The 19,969-nt window shown below is 55.6% G+C and overlaps 2 protein-coding genes across 3 annotated transcripts; one reads left to right on the top strand and one right to left on the bottom strand.

Annotated features, from left to right (window-relative positions):
* The first annotated feature begins 4,837 nt into the window (after positions 1-4,837).
* PSMB11 (proteasome subunit beta 11) lies at positions 4,838-5,692 on the top strand. Its single transcript, XM_030318907.1, has one exon. It carries the CDS (start codon positions 4,838-4,840, stop codon positions 5,690-5,692), a length of 855 nt encoding a protein of 284 aa, XP_030174767.1.
* Positions 5,693-9,367: 3,675 nt separating this feature from the next.
* Positions 9,368-19,524, bottom strand: CDH24 (cadherin 24). Of its 2 annotated transcripts, none has more exons than XM_030318710.1 (13): positions 19,467-19,524; positions 17,620-17,924; positions 17,135-17,315; positions 16,860-16,979; positions 16,618-16,785; positions 16,255-16,442; positions 15,590-15,843; positions 14,505-14,641; positions 12,061-12,182; positions 11,868-11,979; positions 11,372-11,620; positions 9,788-10,805; positions 9,368-9,692 (listed from the first exon to the last, which is right to left on the bottom strand). In XM_030318710.1, exons 2-12 carry the CDS (start codon positions 17,818-17,820, stop codon positions 10,306-10,308), a joined length of 2,232 nt encoding a protein of 743 aa, XP_030174570.1. In that variant the 5' UTR covers positions 17,821-17,924; positions 19,467-19,524; the 3' UTR covers positions 9,368-9,692; positions 9,788-10,305. The 2 variants fall into 2 exon arrangements, with proteins under 2 accessions (XP_030174570.1, XP_030174569.1); XM_030318709.1 differs by having other exon boundaries at positions 17,135-17,429.
* Positions 19,525-19,969: the final 445 nt, after the last annotated feature.

A 19,969-nucleotide genomic window follows, 5' to 3' on the forward strand; every position in this document is an offset into this window, starting at 1 on the left:
GAATGTGGTATTTATCATTGTCTCTCCTTCTCTCCACCCACCTCCATTTTTCAACCCTTTTGGGACCCATAACAAACAAGGAAGTGGGCAAAGGTATGAAATGTTGCCTCCTGCTTTATGGTTCTATGAAGTCAGTGTCTGGCCTTTCTTGTTGGATTCCAGCAGCAACATCCATCAATATCTAAATTCCACTTTCCTCTGATGCCCAACTCAGCCCCTCCTCTTCCCCAGTAGACTCTGCATATGTTGTATTTTTAATGCTGAAATTTGGCAACCCTTTCCAAGCCCAACCATCAGAATGTAATGAAGCAGAAGATCTTTATCTGCGTCTCACACTTGGATGGTGTCGAAAATGCGGAGTGCCTCTGTTTATAGATCAGGTATTATTTTGCGGTCCCCCCTGCAATGTAACTAGTCCTCTTTCTGACTTTTCCCTGTGGTTCCTTCACACTGCCACTAATAGCATTTGTTCGTCTCTGAAGACACTTTTGCATTTTACCTGGCTGTTAAGTGTACATTTATCTCCTAATTGATTGTGAGTTTCTAAAGACAGGTATTTCTGCACTATTCATCTCAGCGCCCACTGTATGCTTAGGTAATGCTTGCCAAATGAATACATGAGAGCATGACAACAATGTTCTTCCAGTCACAGAGGCTTGAAGCCCCGGCTCATCTCTGACAACTCCTCTTCCTTTCCTCCACATTCAGTAAGTTGTCAAATCCTGTTGATTTTTCCTCTACGATGCTTCTCATGTCCTTTTTCATTGCAACTGATATCACCTTATTTGTTCGCCTCTGATTACTGAAATAGTCTCCCACCTGATTTTCGGGGCCCAAACTGTACTCTCTAATTCATTTTGCACAGCATCAGATTGATTTTCCTAAAATATTCTCTTAATGTTTTTTTTCCTAATTTTTTTTTTTTTAGTTTATTTATTTATTTTGAGAGAGAGGGCACATGGGGTAGGGGCAGAGAGAGAGGGAGACAGACCTCCAAGCAGGCTCCACACTGACACACTGCAGAGCCTCATGTGCGGCTCAAACTCACAAACCATGAGATCATGAGCCAAAATCAAGAGTCAGACCCTTAACCAACTAAGCCACCCAGGTGCCTCATTCTCTTAATCTTATCACTTGCCTGCTTAAATATGTTCTGTAAAATTCAACAGCTCAGCATGGCATTCAACGCCTTCTGTAATCTGTTTCCAGCTTACCTTATATTGGTTCAATAGATAGATAGATGGATAGATAGACAGACATAGATATATGTATATAATCTGTCTCTATATCTATCTGTATCTATATATAGAGAGATATATGTCACACAGAGAAAGACAAACACTGTATGATCTCACTTATATGATGAATTTAACAAAGCCAAACTCATAGAAACAGAGAATAGATTGGTGGTTACGGGGGGTTGGGTGGTAGGGGAAATGGGGAGATGTTGGTCAAAGGGTACACACTTCCAGTTATGAGAAGATTAAGTTCTGGGAATCAAATGTACAGCATTGTGACTATAGTTAACGATGCTGCACTGCATTATATACTTATAAGTTGCTAAGAGAGTAGATTTTTTTTAATGTTTATTTATTATTATTTTTTTGAGAGAGAGAGAGAGAGTGTGTGAATGGGGTAGGTGCAGAGAGAGAGGGGGACACAGAATCCAAAACAGGCTCCAGGCTCCGAGCTGTCAGCACAGAGCCCAACGCGGGGCTGGAACAAACCATGAGATCGTGACCTGAGCCGAGGTCAGATGCTTAACCGACTGAGCCACCCAGGCAACCTTAAGAGAGTAGATTTTAAATGTTCTTCCCACCACCACAAAAATGGTTAATTATGTGAAGTGAAGGATGTGTTAACTAACTTTATTGTGGTAAACATTTTGCAGTATATACATGTATCAAATCATTACACTGTACTCCTTACACTTACACAATGTCATATGTCAATTTTATCTCAATAGAGTGGACTTGGGGGAAAAATGATAACTATTGTGGTTCGGAGGTGAGAGAGGAGATTAATACAGTTTGGGTTGAGGTTGGGAGACCAAGAAGGCTTTGCTAAGGAGGTGTGGATTTGTTTCCCTAAACACCACTTGGGTCCCATTGTTCCTCAAACCAACAGCCTCTCCTTTCTCAGACCAGAAGGATTTTCAGAGTAGATGATACTTAAGCCAGGCTTTTAAGGATAGGATTCATATTGATAGAGGGGAGGGGCATCTGACTGGCTCATTCGATACAGCGTTCAAATCTTGATCTCGAGGCTATAAGTTTGAACCCCACATTGGGTGTAGAGATTCCTTAAAAGTAAACAGTAAAGGGGCGCTTGGATGGCTCAGTTGCTTAGGCATCTGACTCTTGATTTCGACTCAGGTCATGATCTCACAATTCATGAGATCAAGCCCCATGTTGGGCTCTGCGCTGACAGCACGGACCCTGCTTTGGATTCTCTCTCTCCCTCTCTTTCTGCCCCTCTCCCACTTGCATTCTCTCCCTTCCTCCCCTCTCTCTCAAAATAAATAAACAAACATTAAAAAAATAGATGAAAAAGGTAGATAAAGGGGGAGTGTGAGATGTGTTAGGAATAGCATGAAAAGAGGTTGTGGTGGATGGATCAGGGTTGCACCATAGTGGGTCTTAAATGCCAGCCTGGGGAGGAGAAGGTGGTTTGAGTTTGATCTTGTAGCCCTTCAAGGTTTCTTAGTAGGGAAGACACAAGATTTGAGTGATATCTTAGGAAAACATGTCAGTGTGGAGGATAAGATTAGAGGGGAGACTGGAGGATGGCCAATTAGAAGGCCATTCAACTGTCCAGATCTGACTTGAGAATGGCTTGACCTAGGGAGGTGACAATCCATTCATATACAAAACATCTAAGGCTTAGTCTTTAAAATCAGTAGACATTCTGGGGAACCTGGGTGGCTCAGTCAGTTAAGCGTCTGACTCTTGGTTTTGGCTCAGGTCATGATCTCGTGGTTTGTGCATTCGAGCCCCGTGTCGAGCTCTGTGCCGACAGCTCAGAGCCTGGAGCCTGCTTCGGATTCTGTGTCTCCCTCTCTCTCTGCCCCTCCGCAGCTCACACTGTCTCTGTCTCAAAAATAAACGTTTAAAAAAATTAAAACAAAACAAACCAGGAGACATTCTTATCTGTCTAGTAAGAGAGGGAGAAAGAAGGGAGAAAGACTGGTTGGACTTTACTGTGACATCCTGGTTTCTCTGGTCTTCCCATGACATGTTTGCACTTGCCATTATAGCGACTCCACGGCCCTGTCATCATGGTATCTGGAAGGCCTGGGATCTTTCTCTTGTGTGTGTGTCTGTTTCTTTGACTAAACCCATTTCCACAGCACCCCTTTGAGCTGCAGTGTTTAGTAAAATATAGTCCAGATGGTGCTGGAAGAAGTTGCAGCTTGCCACTCTGTCCCAATCTACTTTGTCTTTCTGAAGGGCCAGCTGTCAGGGTCTACTAACCCCACCCCTTGACCACCCCTGGTTGGTCTAAGACTTAGACTCAGCGGTATGGGGACAAGGTCAGTTGTTTCTCTTGCCTTGGAACTACAAATACCTCTCTTGCTATTGTTAACTATTGGGCAGAAGGGGGCGGGGAGAGGGAAGGCCATTAGATGCTTTCAGCTACATCCTCAGAACTTTTACATAATCAGAGAAGCTAGACTGCCAGAGAACTGTCAGGAACTCTCTCTCTGTCTTTATGCAGATGGAAGTTCATATTCACCTCCAAAGCAGAGTTGAACGAGAGCTCCACATTCTAGGTTCCCTTCACCCTGGCCCCTCCATACCTTGCCTTTGTGGAAGGTATTTGAGCTCCCCTCCTCCTCACATAAGACTTTCTGGAGGTGCCTGGGTGACTCAGTGGGTTAAGAGGCCGACTCTTGATCTCAGCTCAGGTTATGATCTCACAGTTTCTGAATTTGAGCTGGGTTCTGTGGTGATGGCTCAGAACCTGCTAGGGGTTTTGTCTCCTTCCCTCTGCCCCTCCCCCACTCGCATGCTTGCGTGCACTCTCTCTCTCTCAAAATAAATAAAAAAATAAACTAAAAAAAAAAAAAAAAAAAAGCTTTTCTCTTGGTCTAGGTCCATTTCTTTTTCTCCACCTGACTGGAAAGTGAAGGTGTGAGCTGAGCTTTAGAGTTCCCTGGGCCCAGACCCCTGAAGAGAGAACTCAACATCAAAGACTCCTGCCTTGGTGGGCCCACAGCTCTCTATTCTTTTCTTTTAAGTAAGCTCTATGTCAAACATGGGGCTCACAACCCTGATATCAAGAGTCACATGCTCTACCAACGGAGTCAGCCAGGTGCCCCTCACAGCATTCTATTCTGATTCCATCAGAGATCCACTTGTCTTTACCTCCTCCTAGGCTGGGAGCTCTTTCCAGACAGGGACAGAGCTTTATCTGTCTCTGCAAGCCCAATGCACCCCACAGGAAAAATAAGAGGGACCCAGATGTGCTCCTTACACTCTTGCCTCCCTTCCTTTGAGGTTACCCCAGACCCCACTCCGCTCCAAGTGCTTGGAGGATGATGGACAGGGGACTCCTTGGGTGACGCTCGGATGTGTCACGAGCAGCGTCTTCCCAACAGTGGAGACTTCACCGGCCTCGTCCTGTCTCCCCTTAGCAATCCTCTGAGAAGGAGGAGGCTGCTTCTCAGCCAGCCCCAAAGCCTGATTTGGGGTTAGGGAGAAGCGAAGCCACAGATCACATGCCTCTCTCACCAGTTCTGGCCGCAGCCCAGCTTCTCTTTAGCGTCTCTTTCCCCACTTGACTCCAGCCCACAAATCCCTGCCTTGTTCCTTCCAACCATCACTCAGCCCCAGGGATGGCCCTGCAGGATGTGTGCAAGTGGCAGGCCCCCAACACCCAGGGACCATCACCTCACCTGCCTCAGCCTGGGGCCTGGGCTGTGCCCCCAGGCTGCGATCCTCAAACCTTCTTGCAGATCCACGGCCCCAGGCTGGCCCATGGCACCACCACCTTGGCCTTCCTCTTCCGGCATGGAGTCATCGCTGCTGCTGACACACGTTCCTCCTGCGGCAACTATGTGGAGTGTCCAACCTCACGCAAGATCATCCCTGTGCACCAGCACCTCCTGGGCACCACCTCCGGCACCTCGGCCGACTGTGCCGTATGGTACCGCGTGCTACGACGGGAGCTGCGGCTTTGGGCACTGAGGGAGGGTCAGCTGCCCAGCGTGGCCGGTGCCGCCAAGCTCTTGTCGACCATGATGTCCTGCTACCGGGGCCTGGATCTGTGTGTGGCCACGGCCCTGTGTGGCTGGGACCGCTCTGGCCCTGCCCTCTTCTATGTCTACAGTGACGGCACCCGCCTGCAAGGGAACATCTTCTCCGTGGGTTCTGGATCTCCCTATGCCTATGGCGTGCTAGACCGCGGCTACCGCTATGACATGACCCCCCAGGAAGCCTATGCCCTGGCTCGCTGTGCCGTGACCCACGCCACCCACCGCGATGCCTACTCCGGGGGTTCTGTAGACCTTTTCCACGTGCGGGAGAGTGGATGGGAGTATGTGTCACGCAACGATGCCTGTGTGCTGTACTCGGAACTGCAGAAGCTTCCGGAGCCAGACAAGGAAGAGGAGGAGGCCAGCCGGGACCATCCGGAGCCCGCCAGCCGGCACAGAGACTCTAGGATGCCCGCAGAGACTGAGATTCTCTGAGAAGCGGCAGGACTTGGAGGGGGCCTCAGCCCAGGGAGTGGGGGGGGGGGATGGGCCACCAGGGGAGCAGCCTCACAGCATCTGGCTCCCTCCTGTACGGGTTGCCAGCTCCATTTGTTCCAAGTCTCCATCCCTTTCTGCCTCCCAGTGCTATTGATGGCTCTGTCCAGCATGTTCCTATGGATGCCGGATGGATTGGTCCGGCGTCCTTCCCACCACCAAGTTCTCCTCTCAGCAAATGCTCCTGTCGTGTGCCTGCTGCACGCCAGACATGGGGCTGGGGGCTAAACCCTCTTTCTCACCACCCTCTTTGCTGCTTTTCCCCACCAGATCCCTGCTCTCTTTTCTTCCCGTTCCTGTGCTCATCTCGGTTTCAGAGTTTATCACTGTCACCTTGTGAGGGGGGTGGCTGGAAGAGGAATAAGGTGGGGAGAGTCACCCAGAGCACCCAGGCTAGGGGTAGGGTGGGGCAAAGTGGAGCCTGCGGTGGTAAGGAGGGTTTCTCCCAGCTGCTTCCCCTTTGCCCCCTCCCCGCTGCACGGGACTCTAATGACTACAGTTGCTGCTCCTTATTGAATGCCCTTCTCATGATAACTCGGAGGTAATAATTATCCTCACCTTACAGAAGAGGAAGCAGGTTCAAAGGGTTATGTGACTTGCTGGGGTCACACAGTAAGTGGCAGAGAGGAGGCTTGGATCCAGGCCTTCTGCTCCAGAGCCGAGATCCTTCGGCACAGCGTGTCCTCCCAGGTCCTCTTTCTTGCCTTCTGTCTCTGTCCAAGGCCCTGCAGGCCTCCGGGAATGAAGAGAAAGGGAGAGAGCAGCTGGGCCAAGCCCCTGCCTGGGGTGAATGAACCCAGAGGAGCCTGAGGGCCTGGAGGCCAGCCACCCCCATGACATACCGGGGCCTAGAGCCTTGGCCACCGTTTGCTCTGGTCTTTTGGCCTGTCTCTGTTGCTGCCAGACTTCTCTCCTCTTTCCCCTTTCTTCTTTCTTCCCTCTGCCTTCTTTCCAGCCTCTCCTTCCTGTCACTCTCTCTGGGGAATGAAGAAAAGAGCAAGGTGGCTGTGCCAGTGGGAAACGTTGGGTTAGCACACCTCCTCCTGCCCTTCCTGCCCCTCCCCCAGCTCCCCTGTAAGCCCTGCCTTGGTGGGTGCAGGCTGCCGGTCCAGGAAGGATGCTGTCCCTGCCCTGCCCCTCCCCAAGCAAAGTTGAGGGGGGGGGGTGGGAAGCACAGTCAACCAAGAGATGGGACTGCCTGGAGGGAAGGTTGCTGAACCTTCTTTCTCTCTCATCCCACTCCCAGAGAGCGTCCAGTCTCAAGATTAACAGCCTCCATTTAGTCCCCCTGGATGCCTCTCCTCTCAGCCTCCAGCCCAGCCCTGAGCTCCAAGCCCCAAGCCCCAACCCTGCACTTCCTGCTAAGAATTCCTCCCGGGCTGGAGCTGCCCAGAGGGAGGAGACCTCCAGGCTCTGGCCTTCAGGGCATGAGTAGGGAGGAGGAGGGAGGAAAGGCCAGAGAGTCTCAGGAAGGAAAGCAGTGGAGGCAGAGGGAGGAAAAGGTGGTGGTGGGGACCTTTGATTCAAGCATTTGATTGACTCGGGCCTAAGAGGGTGCATCTCCAAGTACAGAGATTTATGTGGACATGTGTCCTGGTGTGAGTGACCCAGTAGAAGTGTGTGCACCTGCGTGTGGTAGGTGATGCATGTGCTGTCCTGTGTCCGGAGCCAGGAAACAGACTGGAAGAGAAACACTGACACGTGGATAGGGAGAGTGGGCCCTCCTCAGAGAGAAAGCCAGGCCTTGCCATTTATTTTGGAAAAATGGTCCAAAGCAGAGAGGAAGTGGGGGCAGAGCTCACCCCACTAGTTCACCACCTCTGCATCTTCACAGCCCTATCCTAAAGCCCCAGGAATGAGAAAAAGTGTATATGTCTGTGTGGGTGGCTAGCAGCTGGGGTGGGGGGGGTGGGGCCGCCCGAGCCCAGCCAAGGCTCAAAAACTGCCTGCGTCTCACTCCCCTGGGATGCTCTGCACCCCTCCGCTCCGCATAAACTGGGGAAGGACTGAACCTAGCTAGAGAGGGCAGAATAGGAGGGGAGCCCTTTCTTCTGGCGTCTCCTTCTCCCATCACCTTGCCACTTCTCTCCCGTCTTTCCTTCCACGGTCCTGCCCCTCTTCACTCCCTTTGATAAGTTCTATCCTTTGAGATGATGAGGTATTTGAGACCAGAGATGCACCCAGAGGTCTTGCTGACAGGCCTGCTTCCCTGTGCCCTGTTTTTTGTTCTAAGTTTAATGGAATCGGGGTGGACCAGGAGAGCAGGTAAAGGCCCGTGTCCCACCTCAGTGCACCCTTTACCACCAAGGAACGGCCCACAAGTCTGTCCTTCTTTTTCTCCACTTATTCCTGAAGGCTTGATGCAGATGTCGGGGTGAGACCAAAGGGACAGAGAGCTTGCCCATCCTGCCCTGAACTGGAAAACCCTGTCCCTCCGACACCGTGCTTGGGGTGCTGCCTCTTAATCGTCTCCTTCAGAGACAGCCAGCCTGCTCTGGCACAGACCTTTGGCCAGTCAGGGGTCCGGGTCCACCCTTCAGCGCAGCAAATGACAAATCCAGCCCCGGGGGCAGGGGTCCTGTTCTCTTACCACCTAGTTGCCCTAACCAAGCAGCATGAGAGGTGTTGAGGGGCACCTGGGTGACTCAGTCGGTTAAGCATCTGACTCTTGATTTCAGCTCAAGTCATGATCTCACAGTTCGTAGTTTGAACCCCGAGTAGGGCTCTGTGCTGACAGCACGGAGCTTGGTTGGGATTCTCTCTCTCTCCCTCTGCCCTCCCCTGCTCATGCTCTCTCTCCCTCTAAAAATAAATGAATAAACTTAAAAAAAAAAGTTGTGAGAGAAGGCATCTTCATTGGAGTAGTTTCCTCCGATGGCCAGCAGCCTACACTTGGAGAGGAGGGTCACAAGGACCTGTCCTGACCCATCTACTCGAATCTCCAGGAGCCCTGACTGGAGCTAGGAACTCCCTTGTCTGCTCAGGGAGTGCACAGTGAGAAATGATGGCCCTCTGCTTAGCTCCCACCCCAAATGACTTTGATTTGGTCAGTTGGCCCCTCAATAGCTCACTTCCCTGGTCCCTCTTCCTCCTCCTTTGTGTTCCATGGAGAGTAAGATGAGGACCAGGGAGAATTGAAGTTGGGGCCGGGCCCAGAATCAATGTGACCGGCAGTCTCACCCCAGCCACCCTCTCCTGATGGGCACCACAGGCCACAGGAGGACTGGCTTGCCCCCCTCTGCTGCCCCCCAGCCACATTTTTTCCCTGGTTTGAAAACCACTCTTTCCCTCCTTTCATCTCTCCTCTATTCTTCCCAATAGCTCTCACCCCCCCTTCTCCTTTCCACTCTCCCCTCTGGCCAATCCCTCTTAGTTCCCTTGGACATTTTGAGACCAACAGGAAACAGGGGAGTTGGCAGTGGGAGTGGGGGTGCTTACTTCCTGAATGGAATCAACTCAAACCCTCCTCAGGCTAGAGGGGCTTGAAGTGGACTGCCCCCCAAAGGAGAGAGGAGAGTGAGCCAGAGGGGATGGGCTAGGCCTCTCTTCCCACCCTATGGCACAGTGAAGCTCTGCACAGAAACCTGCATGTGGAACTGAAAACAGGGCTCCAGCTTTAGAAAATAAAGTGTTTGTTTATTATGAAATTAGAGATGGAGGCCTCTCCCCTTCCTCCCTTTTTCCCCTTCCCCAGCTGCCTCCCTCTTTTCTTTCCTTCCCTCCCCTCCCCCTGGGGCCTGGGAAGCACACAAGACAATGCCCAGAGCTGGGATGCCCAAGGCAGGCCAACAGCTGGGCAGAGCTCCAGGGAGGCGGCCATGGCGGGAGTGGGGTGTGCTGGAGCTCTCGCCCTGGGAGGTGGGCTGGCACCCTCTCTCTGCTGGAGGCCAGTGGAGCCAGGATGAGGCCATGAGTGATGGATGGAACCATGCGGGCAGGTCTGTAAAGACAGGAGAGCCCGGGGTTGAGGTGGTGAGTGGAGGAGGGCTTCAGGCCATCCCTGTGCCCCCAGGCCCATCATCTAGGGACACTGACCTGGGGCCGAACATCCCCTGCAGGAGGGTGGGCAGCAGTGGCTGGAAGTTTCTCTTGCTTTTGGGATGGTCAACAGAAAAAAACCAAAAAGCCAGTCACAGGGACCCAGAGAGAATGCAGGCAGATGTGGGCAGGAGACAGACACAGAGCATGTATGTGGGCAAGGGAGACAGAGAGAGGGTGTGAGAGAGATTTAGAATCCGGGAGACAAAAACAGAGTCACAGAGAGAGTAGAATCACAGTGAAAGAACAGAGAGATTCAGAGTCGAGCCACACAATCCAGACCCAGACAGGAGAGCGTTACAGAAAGAGACAGAGATCCCTGGAGGGAGACACACAGACTCAGGAGGAGGGAGGTAAGAAGGAGGTTGCCCTGGGGAAGCTGGGAGGAGGGACACAGGGAGGAAAGGAGGCCTGGGGGCCCCTGGGCTGCTGCCGCCTGCCTGGACCCCGGGGGAGCTCACTCAGAGGGCCTGCGCGGGCTGCCCCACCGCGGCGGGCAGGGCCAGGGCCGGCTCTCAGGGGGCCGGGGGCTCCTTGGCCCCGTACAGCTCAGCCAGGGTGCGGAAGAGCGGCCCCCAGTCGTCCAGTGGTTCGGTGGGGCCGGAGGCGCCCCCCGCTTCGCTGCCGGAGCCCAGGGAGCTGAGGGAGCCGCAGGAGGAGCCCCGGCCCTCGTAGCCGTACACCTGCACCGAATCGTAGGGCGGCACGCTGGGGTCATCGTCCGCCTCGCGGAGCCGCAGCGCCAGGAGCTGGGCCACGTCAGAGGGGCCGGGGGGCCTGGGCTGGCGTGGCGCCCGGGCCCGGGGCAGCACGTCGCGGCGCGCTGGAGGGCCCGGGTTCGGTGGGCCCGCCCCGTCGGGGTTCTGCAGTGCGCTGATGTCGAAGGCCTCGGTGTCCTCTTCGCCGCCGCCCTCGTCATCGTAGGTGATGATGTTCTCGCGGACGTCCTCCTCCTCCAGCACCATCAGCGCTTCCTGCTTTTGCCGCCGCAGGGCCACAAAGAGCACCACCAGCGCTGGGGGAGAGGCGCACACAGGGCGCTGAGCCCGCAGGGCCCGGAACAGGGCACCTGGTTCCGTTCTGAACCGCAGGCAGGTTGGGAGACAGAGGAGACAGTGTGGCCTAGGGGTGGCAAGACCTTGGTCTGACATCTGGCAAACCTCGTTTGAGTCCTGACTTCACCCCTTACTAGCTGTGTGACTGTGGGAAGTTGCTTGGCTTCTGTGAACCTCTGTGACCCTTTAGAGGGTTTGTGTGGAAAACAGGGAAAACAAATTTACCTCTTAGAGCTGTTCAAAGGATGAAAGGAAATAGCACGAGTGATGTGCTGGGCACCACACATGGTCCAGAGTCAGGGTTCAATAAACAGTTTTTATGGCTTGTTGCTGTCATTGCGGATGGGTATGTCAGGGAAATGAGGCCAGAGCTTTTCTCTTGGACACGTGAGGCAGTGGGAAAATCCAGGCATGATGCTTCCTTCATGCCCTAGGGTGGGTTTCCCTGTGTCCAGGGATCTGGCTCCTCTCTATACCCCCTGCAGCCTTGGACCCCACATCTATGTCCCACAGTGGCCTGACTCACCAAGCAAGGTGCCCACGCAGGTGATGATGGCAAGCAGGGCCCCAGTGCTGAGCCCAGCGGGGGAGAGCTGCGCCTCGGGCCGGCAGGACGCCACAGAGCCATCAGGACGGCAGCGGCACACGCTGACAGTCACTGTGGCAGTGCTGCTCATAGCTGGCTGTCCCCAGTCCCACAGCTCTATGGGAACCAGATAGGGTGCCTGGCGGGGCGGAGCAGGACGAGAGGGCAGCAGCAGGCTGGCAGAGCCATCTGTGGGAGAGGGAAGGTGTTGGCTATCTCCGAGGACACCTCCCCTGTAGGGTGGGTGCGACCCACGGAGACAGCTTCCGATGGGGAAGGTTTGCAAAGAGCAAAAACGTGCAAATCCCCATCCACTTTCTGTTGAGTGAAGGGACCAGATATGTGGGTCAGGAGTCAGGCCGACTGGGCTAGGGGGTGGCAGAGGAAGAGAAGAGCAGGGAGACAGGCACAGGCACAGTGGTAGAAGGCTACCCACCTCGGTTGTCTCGGACAGTGAAGTTGGCATCAGGGCCCAGAGGCCCTTGAAGGGAGACACGGCTACTGTTCCCAACTTCATCTCTGTCCAGAGCCCGGATGACCTGAATCAGCTGGGAGGAAGAAGAGAGGCCTTGTATGGAGTGGGCAGCTGGAGGTCTTGAGGTCCCAACCCTGCTGCCTCAGCATCTCACCTGGCCAGGGGCTGCAGAATCACACACAAAGGTGTCGTAGGGCTCGGCCAGCTGGGGGGCGTTGTCATTCTCATCCAAGGTCTGGATGGCCACTTGCACGCGGGAGGCCTGTGCGGAGCTGTCTGAAGCCAGAACACGAACACATACACCCCACACACGCACACACGCCACAGTTTACACACAGCACACAGGGTGCACGGGCATGGATGCCACATGCAGCACACAGCATGCACGTGCAACACACGAGAAATGCATGCAATATGCGAGTGAGAAACAGCGTTGTGAAATGAAAGGAGCAACACCAAGTGCACACAACATTCCCGTGGTAGCCAAGATATGTGCAATGCAGCACACACATTCGGCAGGAGGGAAGCACCCACAATACATACATACAATAACCCACATGCAGGGCACATGCACCGTGAATGAAAGGTAGACACAAAGTGCATACAGGATGCACACATACAATAGTCATGAAATAAACACATTCATACCATATATTCGATGTACACTCAGCATTTAAAGCAAATACAACACACACAAAGTGGATGTTGGATATATACAGTGAATACAGTGTCACCAGCCCCCCGGGTCGAGAGAATGCATTTTCATACACAGCGTGCGTGGGACAGAGACAGACACATGCGCGCGCGTGCGCGCACACACACACACACACACACACACACACACACCCCATCAGAGGTCCGGGAGGCCATGGTATAGCAATGAGTATCACTTAGAGCTGGCCTTGGGGAGCCAGGCCAGCCTGGGTACCAGAGCTAGACACAGGCCCCCTTCTTCATGCATCCCTTTATCAGGTGGCTTCATCATTGCCCTGCCTTGCTCCTCACTGCCAATGCCATCCAAGAGAGAATGGAAAACAGGTACCCCTGCCCACCCTGGTGCTCACCTCTCCTGGTTGAGCCTCCCACATTCTTTAGTCCTTCTCCAGGTGGGGAGAGAGGTGGCTAGCCCTGGTGAAGGGGCTAAGGTCCCAGCCTGGGCAAGAGAGGCTGAGTGGGCTCCCCAGCCAAGGGTTTGGGGCTCCATTCCTTCTCTGTAGTCAAGACCCGGGGCCTGCTACTTGATATTGGGGTTCATTGCAGAGCAGGATTTGGTGGGAGGGTGAGAAGGCAGGGAGGGGAGCATGAGCGTGCACACGCGTGCGCGCACACACACACACACACACACACACGGCTACGTATACACAGGCAACTACAAACACACTATGTAAACACGCAGGGGCATTCCCATGGACAGATACACAAGCACTTCTATGTAACACACAGCGACATGGGCATAAACATAAGCCCATACACAGAAAATTCTACACTGAGAGGAGATAACTGCTTTGATTCTGCAGCCTGACTGGGTCTGATGGCTCTTCCACTTAACGTCTGTGTGGCCTTGGGAAGTTACTTAACTTCTCTCTGCCTAAGTTTCCTTATTTTCAAATGGGGAACTAATCATACCTCCCACATAAAGTTGTAGTGGTGATTACATTAATTCGTTCACATTTGGTACTTAGAACAGTACCTGATACACAATAAGTAATAAATTACCTGTCCGCAAACACTCACACATGCAAAACGATATATATAAATGGCCACTTGTACCTATTATCATATACATCAAATTACACATATGCACAAATATTCTATACTCAACTACATATACACACAAATACGCGTGTGTATTTTCACACACACAGAATTATACACACATGTAAGTACACACTCACACGTACACATACTATATAGTTCTTCACTGACACGTACAAACATCTGTGCACACAGTTACAACTCCCATAGACAGGACACAGAGAGAAAATGTAGGAGACCCTGGGCCGTGAACAGGGGTGAGAAGGGGGGGTTCACAAAGGGGAAGGAGGTCTTCCTATCTCCAGTGGCCATGGCTGCCCAGAGGTAGTCAACCCATGCTGCTGGTGACTGGTAGCTGACAGGGGCAGGAGCTGGGCCCTCTCTTCTACCTTGAAGGCTCTCTGAGGGGCTTCCCTGAGAGGGGCTTCTGGGGCCCCCCCCAGTCAGCCCCCAGAGGAGGGACCCAGCCCTTCCCTGAACCCTGGCTTCAGCCTGCAGCAGACAGTGGGAAGGGCAGGGTCTGCCAAGGTGCAGGTTGGGGTTTGTTAGGGGTTGGAAGCTATCTGAGGTTAGGTTTGTTTCCCAGTTGGGGAAAGTCAGGCATGGGAGTGAATTTAAAGTCAGGGGAATGTGCAGGCAGACCCACTGTGCCCAGGCCAGCCCAGCCTCAGAGACCAGAAGGCCTGCCTGGTGGTGATGATCCAGGCTGGGGACCCGGCGCTGCACACAGTGAGGAGTGGTGGCAGTGACTGCCCCTCCCCCCCCAACTCCCCCTGCTCAGGGACAGCTCCTCTGCCAGGAGGCTGCTGCTTTCCCCTCTCCTGGGGGCCCAGGGCTCCTCACCGAGCTCTGTGGCCAACACTGTGAGGTTGTGCCAGACACGAGTCTCGCGGTCCAGGGGCACCACCGTGCGGATGGTGCCGTCTTCGGGCTCGATAGAGAAGCAGCGCTCTGGATCCGAGTGGGGGAGGATGGAGTATCTGGGGAAGATGGAGTGGAGCTGAGGGCTGATCTGGGGCAGGGCCGGAGCTGGCTGCTACCCCTCCCTCCCTTCTGTTTGCCTTGCTGGGACTCTTGGCTCTTCTGGGCAGAGGGCCCGAGCTCGTCTGGGCTGAGCCTGCCCCGTGTACCCAGAGCCATGATTCACATTAGGGTCCCCTTAAAAAACAAATCATTTGGGGAAGTCATAAACATTAAACACCTGTCCTAAGACTCAGGGGGACTGGGTTTCATGGGGTTGGGAGAGGAAGAGGTGGAAAAGGGGTAGATATGATCTGTCTGTCAGACTCTTGGGCTCTGTTTTGGGGACCCAGGGACCTGTGTTTCAGCTTTGCGTTGCCTGAGACCAGCTGTGTGACCTTGGGTGAATCGTTCAACCTCTCCTTACTTAACCACAAAATGGCAATGACGCCAGCACCTCCCTCATTCCTGTGACAGGGATGCCCAGAGGTGGGAAGAGTGGCTCTTCTCAAGGCAGACAAATCCGGATTTGGATCCCAACTCTGGCGATGTAACCTTGGGCAAGTAACTTAAGTTCTCGGGGCCTCGTCTCTAAAACAACGGGTGATGATCATGCCTACTTCATGGGGCTGTCGTGAGAATTGAATGTGGTCAAGCGTTTGGTAAAATGTGAAGCAATAGTGGTAGCCATCACCCATCCACCAAGCTCCTCGCAAGAGATTGCATTTGCTTGCACCGCCACTGGGAGGTGCCACTGTTATCCTCTCAGAGGGATGGGTGGAATTGGAGAGCGGTAATTAGCCAGGTCCTCCAGCCCTCCCCTGGCCCCCAGTCCCGCAGAGTGGGCTCCTGCAGCCAGAAGGTGAGTGTGATTTTTCCATGAAGGGGACCCATCCTCAGTGGGAATAGCCTACTGCTGAGCTCCTTCCCTGAGTCCCGGCCCTTCCCCTGCCCACACCCCAGCTCACCTGATTGGGCTGGCTGGGGAATCCAGGTCAGAGGCTGAGACCTGGCCCACCAGCGTCCCGGGAGCTTTGTTCTCAGGCACTGCCAGGTGATAGGCAGCCTGGGTGAAGGCAGGGGGCTCTGGGGCATCCTGCACAGCCACGCGTACCGAGGCCACGTCCTTGAAGGGCCCTCGCCGCAGGTAAGCTGGGTCGATGAGGGTGTTGGTGGCCTCCACACGGAAGGAATAGGAGCGCCGGGTCTCAAAGTCTAGGGGCTATGGGGAGGGGACGGGGAGTGACTGAGGCACGTGGAAACCAGGGCAGGCCCAAGCTCCCGGGAGGTAAGAGAGACGTCCCCTCTCCATGCAACCAGTGCTCAGCCCACCTGACAGGAGAGGTGGGCACCTGAGAGGCAGTGGCCGAGGTGGTCAGAGTGAGGCAGATGACTTAGTCCGTAACTCTAGGTGTGCCTCCAGCTCCACCACAGACTGGCTACATAAAAAGTCCTGAGCCAGTCATTCCCCCTTGCTGGGCCCCAGTCCCTCATCTGAAAGAGGACTAGATGACCATGATCCCTAAGCTCCAACGGTGGTCCCGAGTCTGTTGTAGACCAGTTAGAGGGGTGCCTCATGGGGCAGGAGGCACGCATGAGTGAGTCTGCAAGTGTTAGCAGACAGGAGACTAACCTTGCGGACGGTGAGAAGCCCATCTCGACCCTGGGAGTCTGTGCTGATGCTGAAGGCCTCGGACCCCTCTCCGTCCAGGATGCTGTATGCCATGAGGGCGTTGTCCCCCAGGTCTGGGTCCTGGGCCCGCAGACGGCCCACTAGGGTGCCTGGCCCAGCAGTCTCCACCACAGAGAACTGGTACAGGCCTTGGGTGTGGATGGAGAGGAAACATTCTTAGAGGGGTCCCAGCCCTCCTCCCTCCCCCAGCACTTCCTTCTCCTGGGGGCTGGCTAAGGGAGGGGCAGGAGAGAAGACTTCTCCAGAGGCCGTAGGGGGTGTGGCGGTCAAAGGATGGGTCAGGTGGCAGCACTGGCCCCTTACTTTGAGGGAACTTGGGGGGGTTGTCGTTGACATCGCTGAGGGTGACTGTCACTGTAGTGCTGCCCGACAGCCCCCCCATGTGGCCGCCCATGTCCTTGGCCTGAATCACCACCAAGAACTCCTCCTGTGTCTCCCGGTCCATGTTGGGGATGGCGGTCCGCACCACTCCTGGGGAGAGACGAGGGGTCAGGGGGTGCCTGTTCCCATGGCTGCCCCCCCAGGTTCCTGAGCCCTATTCTCACCAGTCTGGGGGTCGACAGAGAAGAAAGGCAGTCCATCCAGCACGGTGTACACCAGCTTGGCGCTGTTCCCGTAGCTGGGGTCATCGGCATCGTGAGCCGTCACCTGGATCACTGACGTCCCTGTGGGGTGTCCCGGCACCCCCACTCAGCAGGGGCAGGGCCAGGTGGGAAGGAACAGCAGATGAGGGGGACCCAGACATGACGGCAATGCGGGAAGGAGAGGTGAGGGTGCTCCAGGAGACGGACCCCGGGATGGTCAGAGTTGGGGTACTCACCGACATTGGACATCTCGGGCACTGTGGCGTGGTAGGGACCGAGGGGAAAGATAGGTGGATTGTCGTTGATGTCTTGCACCTTGATGATAAACTCTGAAGGGGGCTCCAGAGGCCGGTTTGAGGCTCGGTCCACGGCTTGGGCAAGCAGCACGTACTGTGCCTTCTCCTCTCGGTCCAGGCTCTTGGTGACATGGATATTGCCTGTGGCCTCATCAATCACAAATACAGTGCCTGCCCCCTCCCCGGTCAGCAGGTACTTGGTGCGGCCCTCGCCCCTGTCCACATCCGAGTGCAGCTGTAGGGGTCAGGGAAAAATGGCAGCGGGTTCCAAGCATAGGGACAGAAGGTTAAAGAGTCTAAGTCTATGACTGGGTGGAGCGTTGGGAGTCCTGAGGGACCAAGGTCATTGTAGAAGTGATGAAGTTGCAGGGCAGGGCCTAAGGGCCTCAAGAGTCAAGGTAGACATGGGAAGGGCTGATCCTTACCTTACCAATAAGGACGGGCTCTGGACCGGCATATTCCTCAATGACAAAGAACTGGTTCCACACCCAGCTCCTTCGGTTCCGTAGCAGTACTGGTCCTGGGCCCCCCCGGGACCCTGCCCAGGCCCGGGCTGGGGCTGCCAGGCGCCCCATGCAGCCCCAGCCACCCAGCCAGGCCAGGAGGAGCCTCACCAGACCCCACATGTTTGGGCTCCAGCCGGGGCTCTGTTCACTGTCCCTGGGTACTGAGGCATGAGCTGGCCGGGGGAGAGGGGCAGATGCGTTGGAGCTACCCCATGGATCCACACCTGTAGGACAGGTAGTTGTTCAGGGTCAAAGAAACCCTTAACTCTCCCCACCCCCCAACCAAAGTTAGATGCTGAAGATCAGACCTCCAAGGAACCAGACATCCCACTGCCCAGAACCCAGACTGAGACAGAGCAGACAGTCTGATCCTTCTCTCCACCCAGGCTCTGCCTGTATTCACCTCCAGCCCTACAAGCTGATAAATCTCTGGCCAGTCAACTCTGAGTTGAGAAGCTGGGGAAGAAAACAGGAGAGGGGATGCCAGAAGGGTTTAGAACCCTAAATGTGGCTCCTGTTCTCCCAGGTTGGGCATGCAGCCAGGGGGTTGGAGGAGATGGGGACTACCAGAGAAAGGGCTTAAAATCCAGAGGCTGGGACTCATGGAGGTGTGGTGTCAGGGTGTCTAGGGTCAGGCTGAGCAATGACAAGGAGTGCAGCCGAAGACAGGGTTGCGAGCCTGTGAAAGTCCCTCTTTCACGGAGAACCCCACCTCTCCAGAACCTGCCCCCAGCTCATACTGCCAGCTGAAGTCCTTGAAGGGGGACTCCAGAGTGGAGGGCCGGCCCTGAAAGAAGAGGGGGTAGAGTTGGGGGCCAGGGCCGGGAGGCTGGGAAGGGAGAGCAGAGAGTACAGATACAACGTTACTGAGGGTGAGACCCAGACTCAGGCACTGTCCGGCACAGACTGAGACAGAATGGCAGCAAGAGACACAAGGAAAGAGATCAAAGGAGGCAGCCTGGATGTGTGATAGGCAGAGAGGAGTCATAGGTAACAGGCTTGGGAATGGTTGGGAGGGGGGCAGAGGGGCTTTCTGTGTGTGATGGGCAGACAGGGGCAGCCCTCAGCTATGGGGGGTCAGGCCAGGCCTGGAGAACTTCAATCTGGGAGAGGGGGTGGCCAGGAGGGGCTTCGGGAAGGGAGCTGGAGAGAGGACCCTTCCCACTGCTGTCTCCTCCCTCTCCTCCTGGGGGGCGTCCCTCAGGTAGCTGTGGCTGCCACCCCTCCTTCCCCAGAGCAGAAACACACCTGCAGTCCTTTGCCCCCCGAGGGAAGAGGGAAGCCGAAGAGGGAAGCCGAAGAGGGAAGCCGGGGGACCAGAGCAGGAGGCGGGACGAGGAGAAGGGAAGGGCTGGAGGAGTGGGAAACAGGATAGTGGGAAGGGAAGAGGAGGCGAAAGGGAAGGGACGGGGAAAGGAAAGGAGAGCGGGAAAAGGCAAAGAGAAAGGAAAGGAAAGGTAGGGGAAGGAAAAGGCAAAGAGGAAGAGGAGATGGAGAAAGACAGGGCAAGAGGGAGAGGGAAGAGGCGGAGGAGGCAAACAGGCAGAGAGAAGGCAGGATGAAGAGAAATCGAGGGAGAGGAAAATGGGGAAAGGAGGGAGAGGAGGTGCGAGGGAAGAAGGGAAAGAGGTAGAGCGCGGGAGACGGGAGCGGGCAGTGGGCTCCCAGCCGCGGAGCGCACCGCTCTGAAGACACCCGCAGGCTGCGGGCCCCCTGCTGCCCCTCCGCGGGTTGTCGACCCCGGGCTCCGGGGCAGGCGCCCTTACCTGGCAGTGCCGAGGGGCCCAGGCCGGCGGGGCGCGTCCCCGCCCGCCCCCGTCGCCGGGTCCCGGGGGCGCAGCCCCGAGCGGATCGGAGCGGGCGCCGCGGCTCCGCTGCAGGTCTGAGCGGCCCCGGCGAGAACAAGGGAGCGAGACGGAGGGGGCGGGGGAAGGAGGCTCCGCCTGCGGAGGAGCGAGGCGGCTCCGCGGCGCGCGGGAGAGAGCCCAGCCTCCGACCCTCCCCGGCCAGCCCGGGCCCGCGCGGCGGGGGCGGGGGCGGCGCTGCCGGGCCGCCGGGCGCATACAGATGCAGCGCCCCTCCCGGGCCGGGCCCGCAGCGCCCGGCGGGCCACTTGGGCGGGAGGACGTCCAGGCCCCGGCGCCAGGCCGTCTTCCAACGGCTGGCGAAGAGGGTGAAGCCGGGAGCGCCGAGCGGCCCCCGCACACCGCCCGCAGCGGGGCGAAGGGCGAGCGTGTGGTGAGGCGGGGAATTAGGAGCCCGCTGCGGA

Source organism: Lynx canadensis, chromosome B3, assembly GCF_007474595.2.
Source record: "Lynx canadensis isolate LIC74 chromosome B3, mLynCan4.pri.v2, whole genome shotgun sequence".
In the NCBI taxonomy this organism is placed as follows: Eukaryota; Metazoa; Chordata; class Mammalia; order Carnivora; family Felidae; genus Lynx; species Lynx canadensis.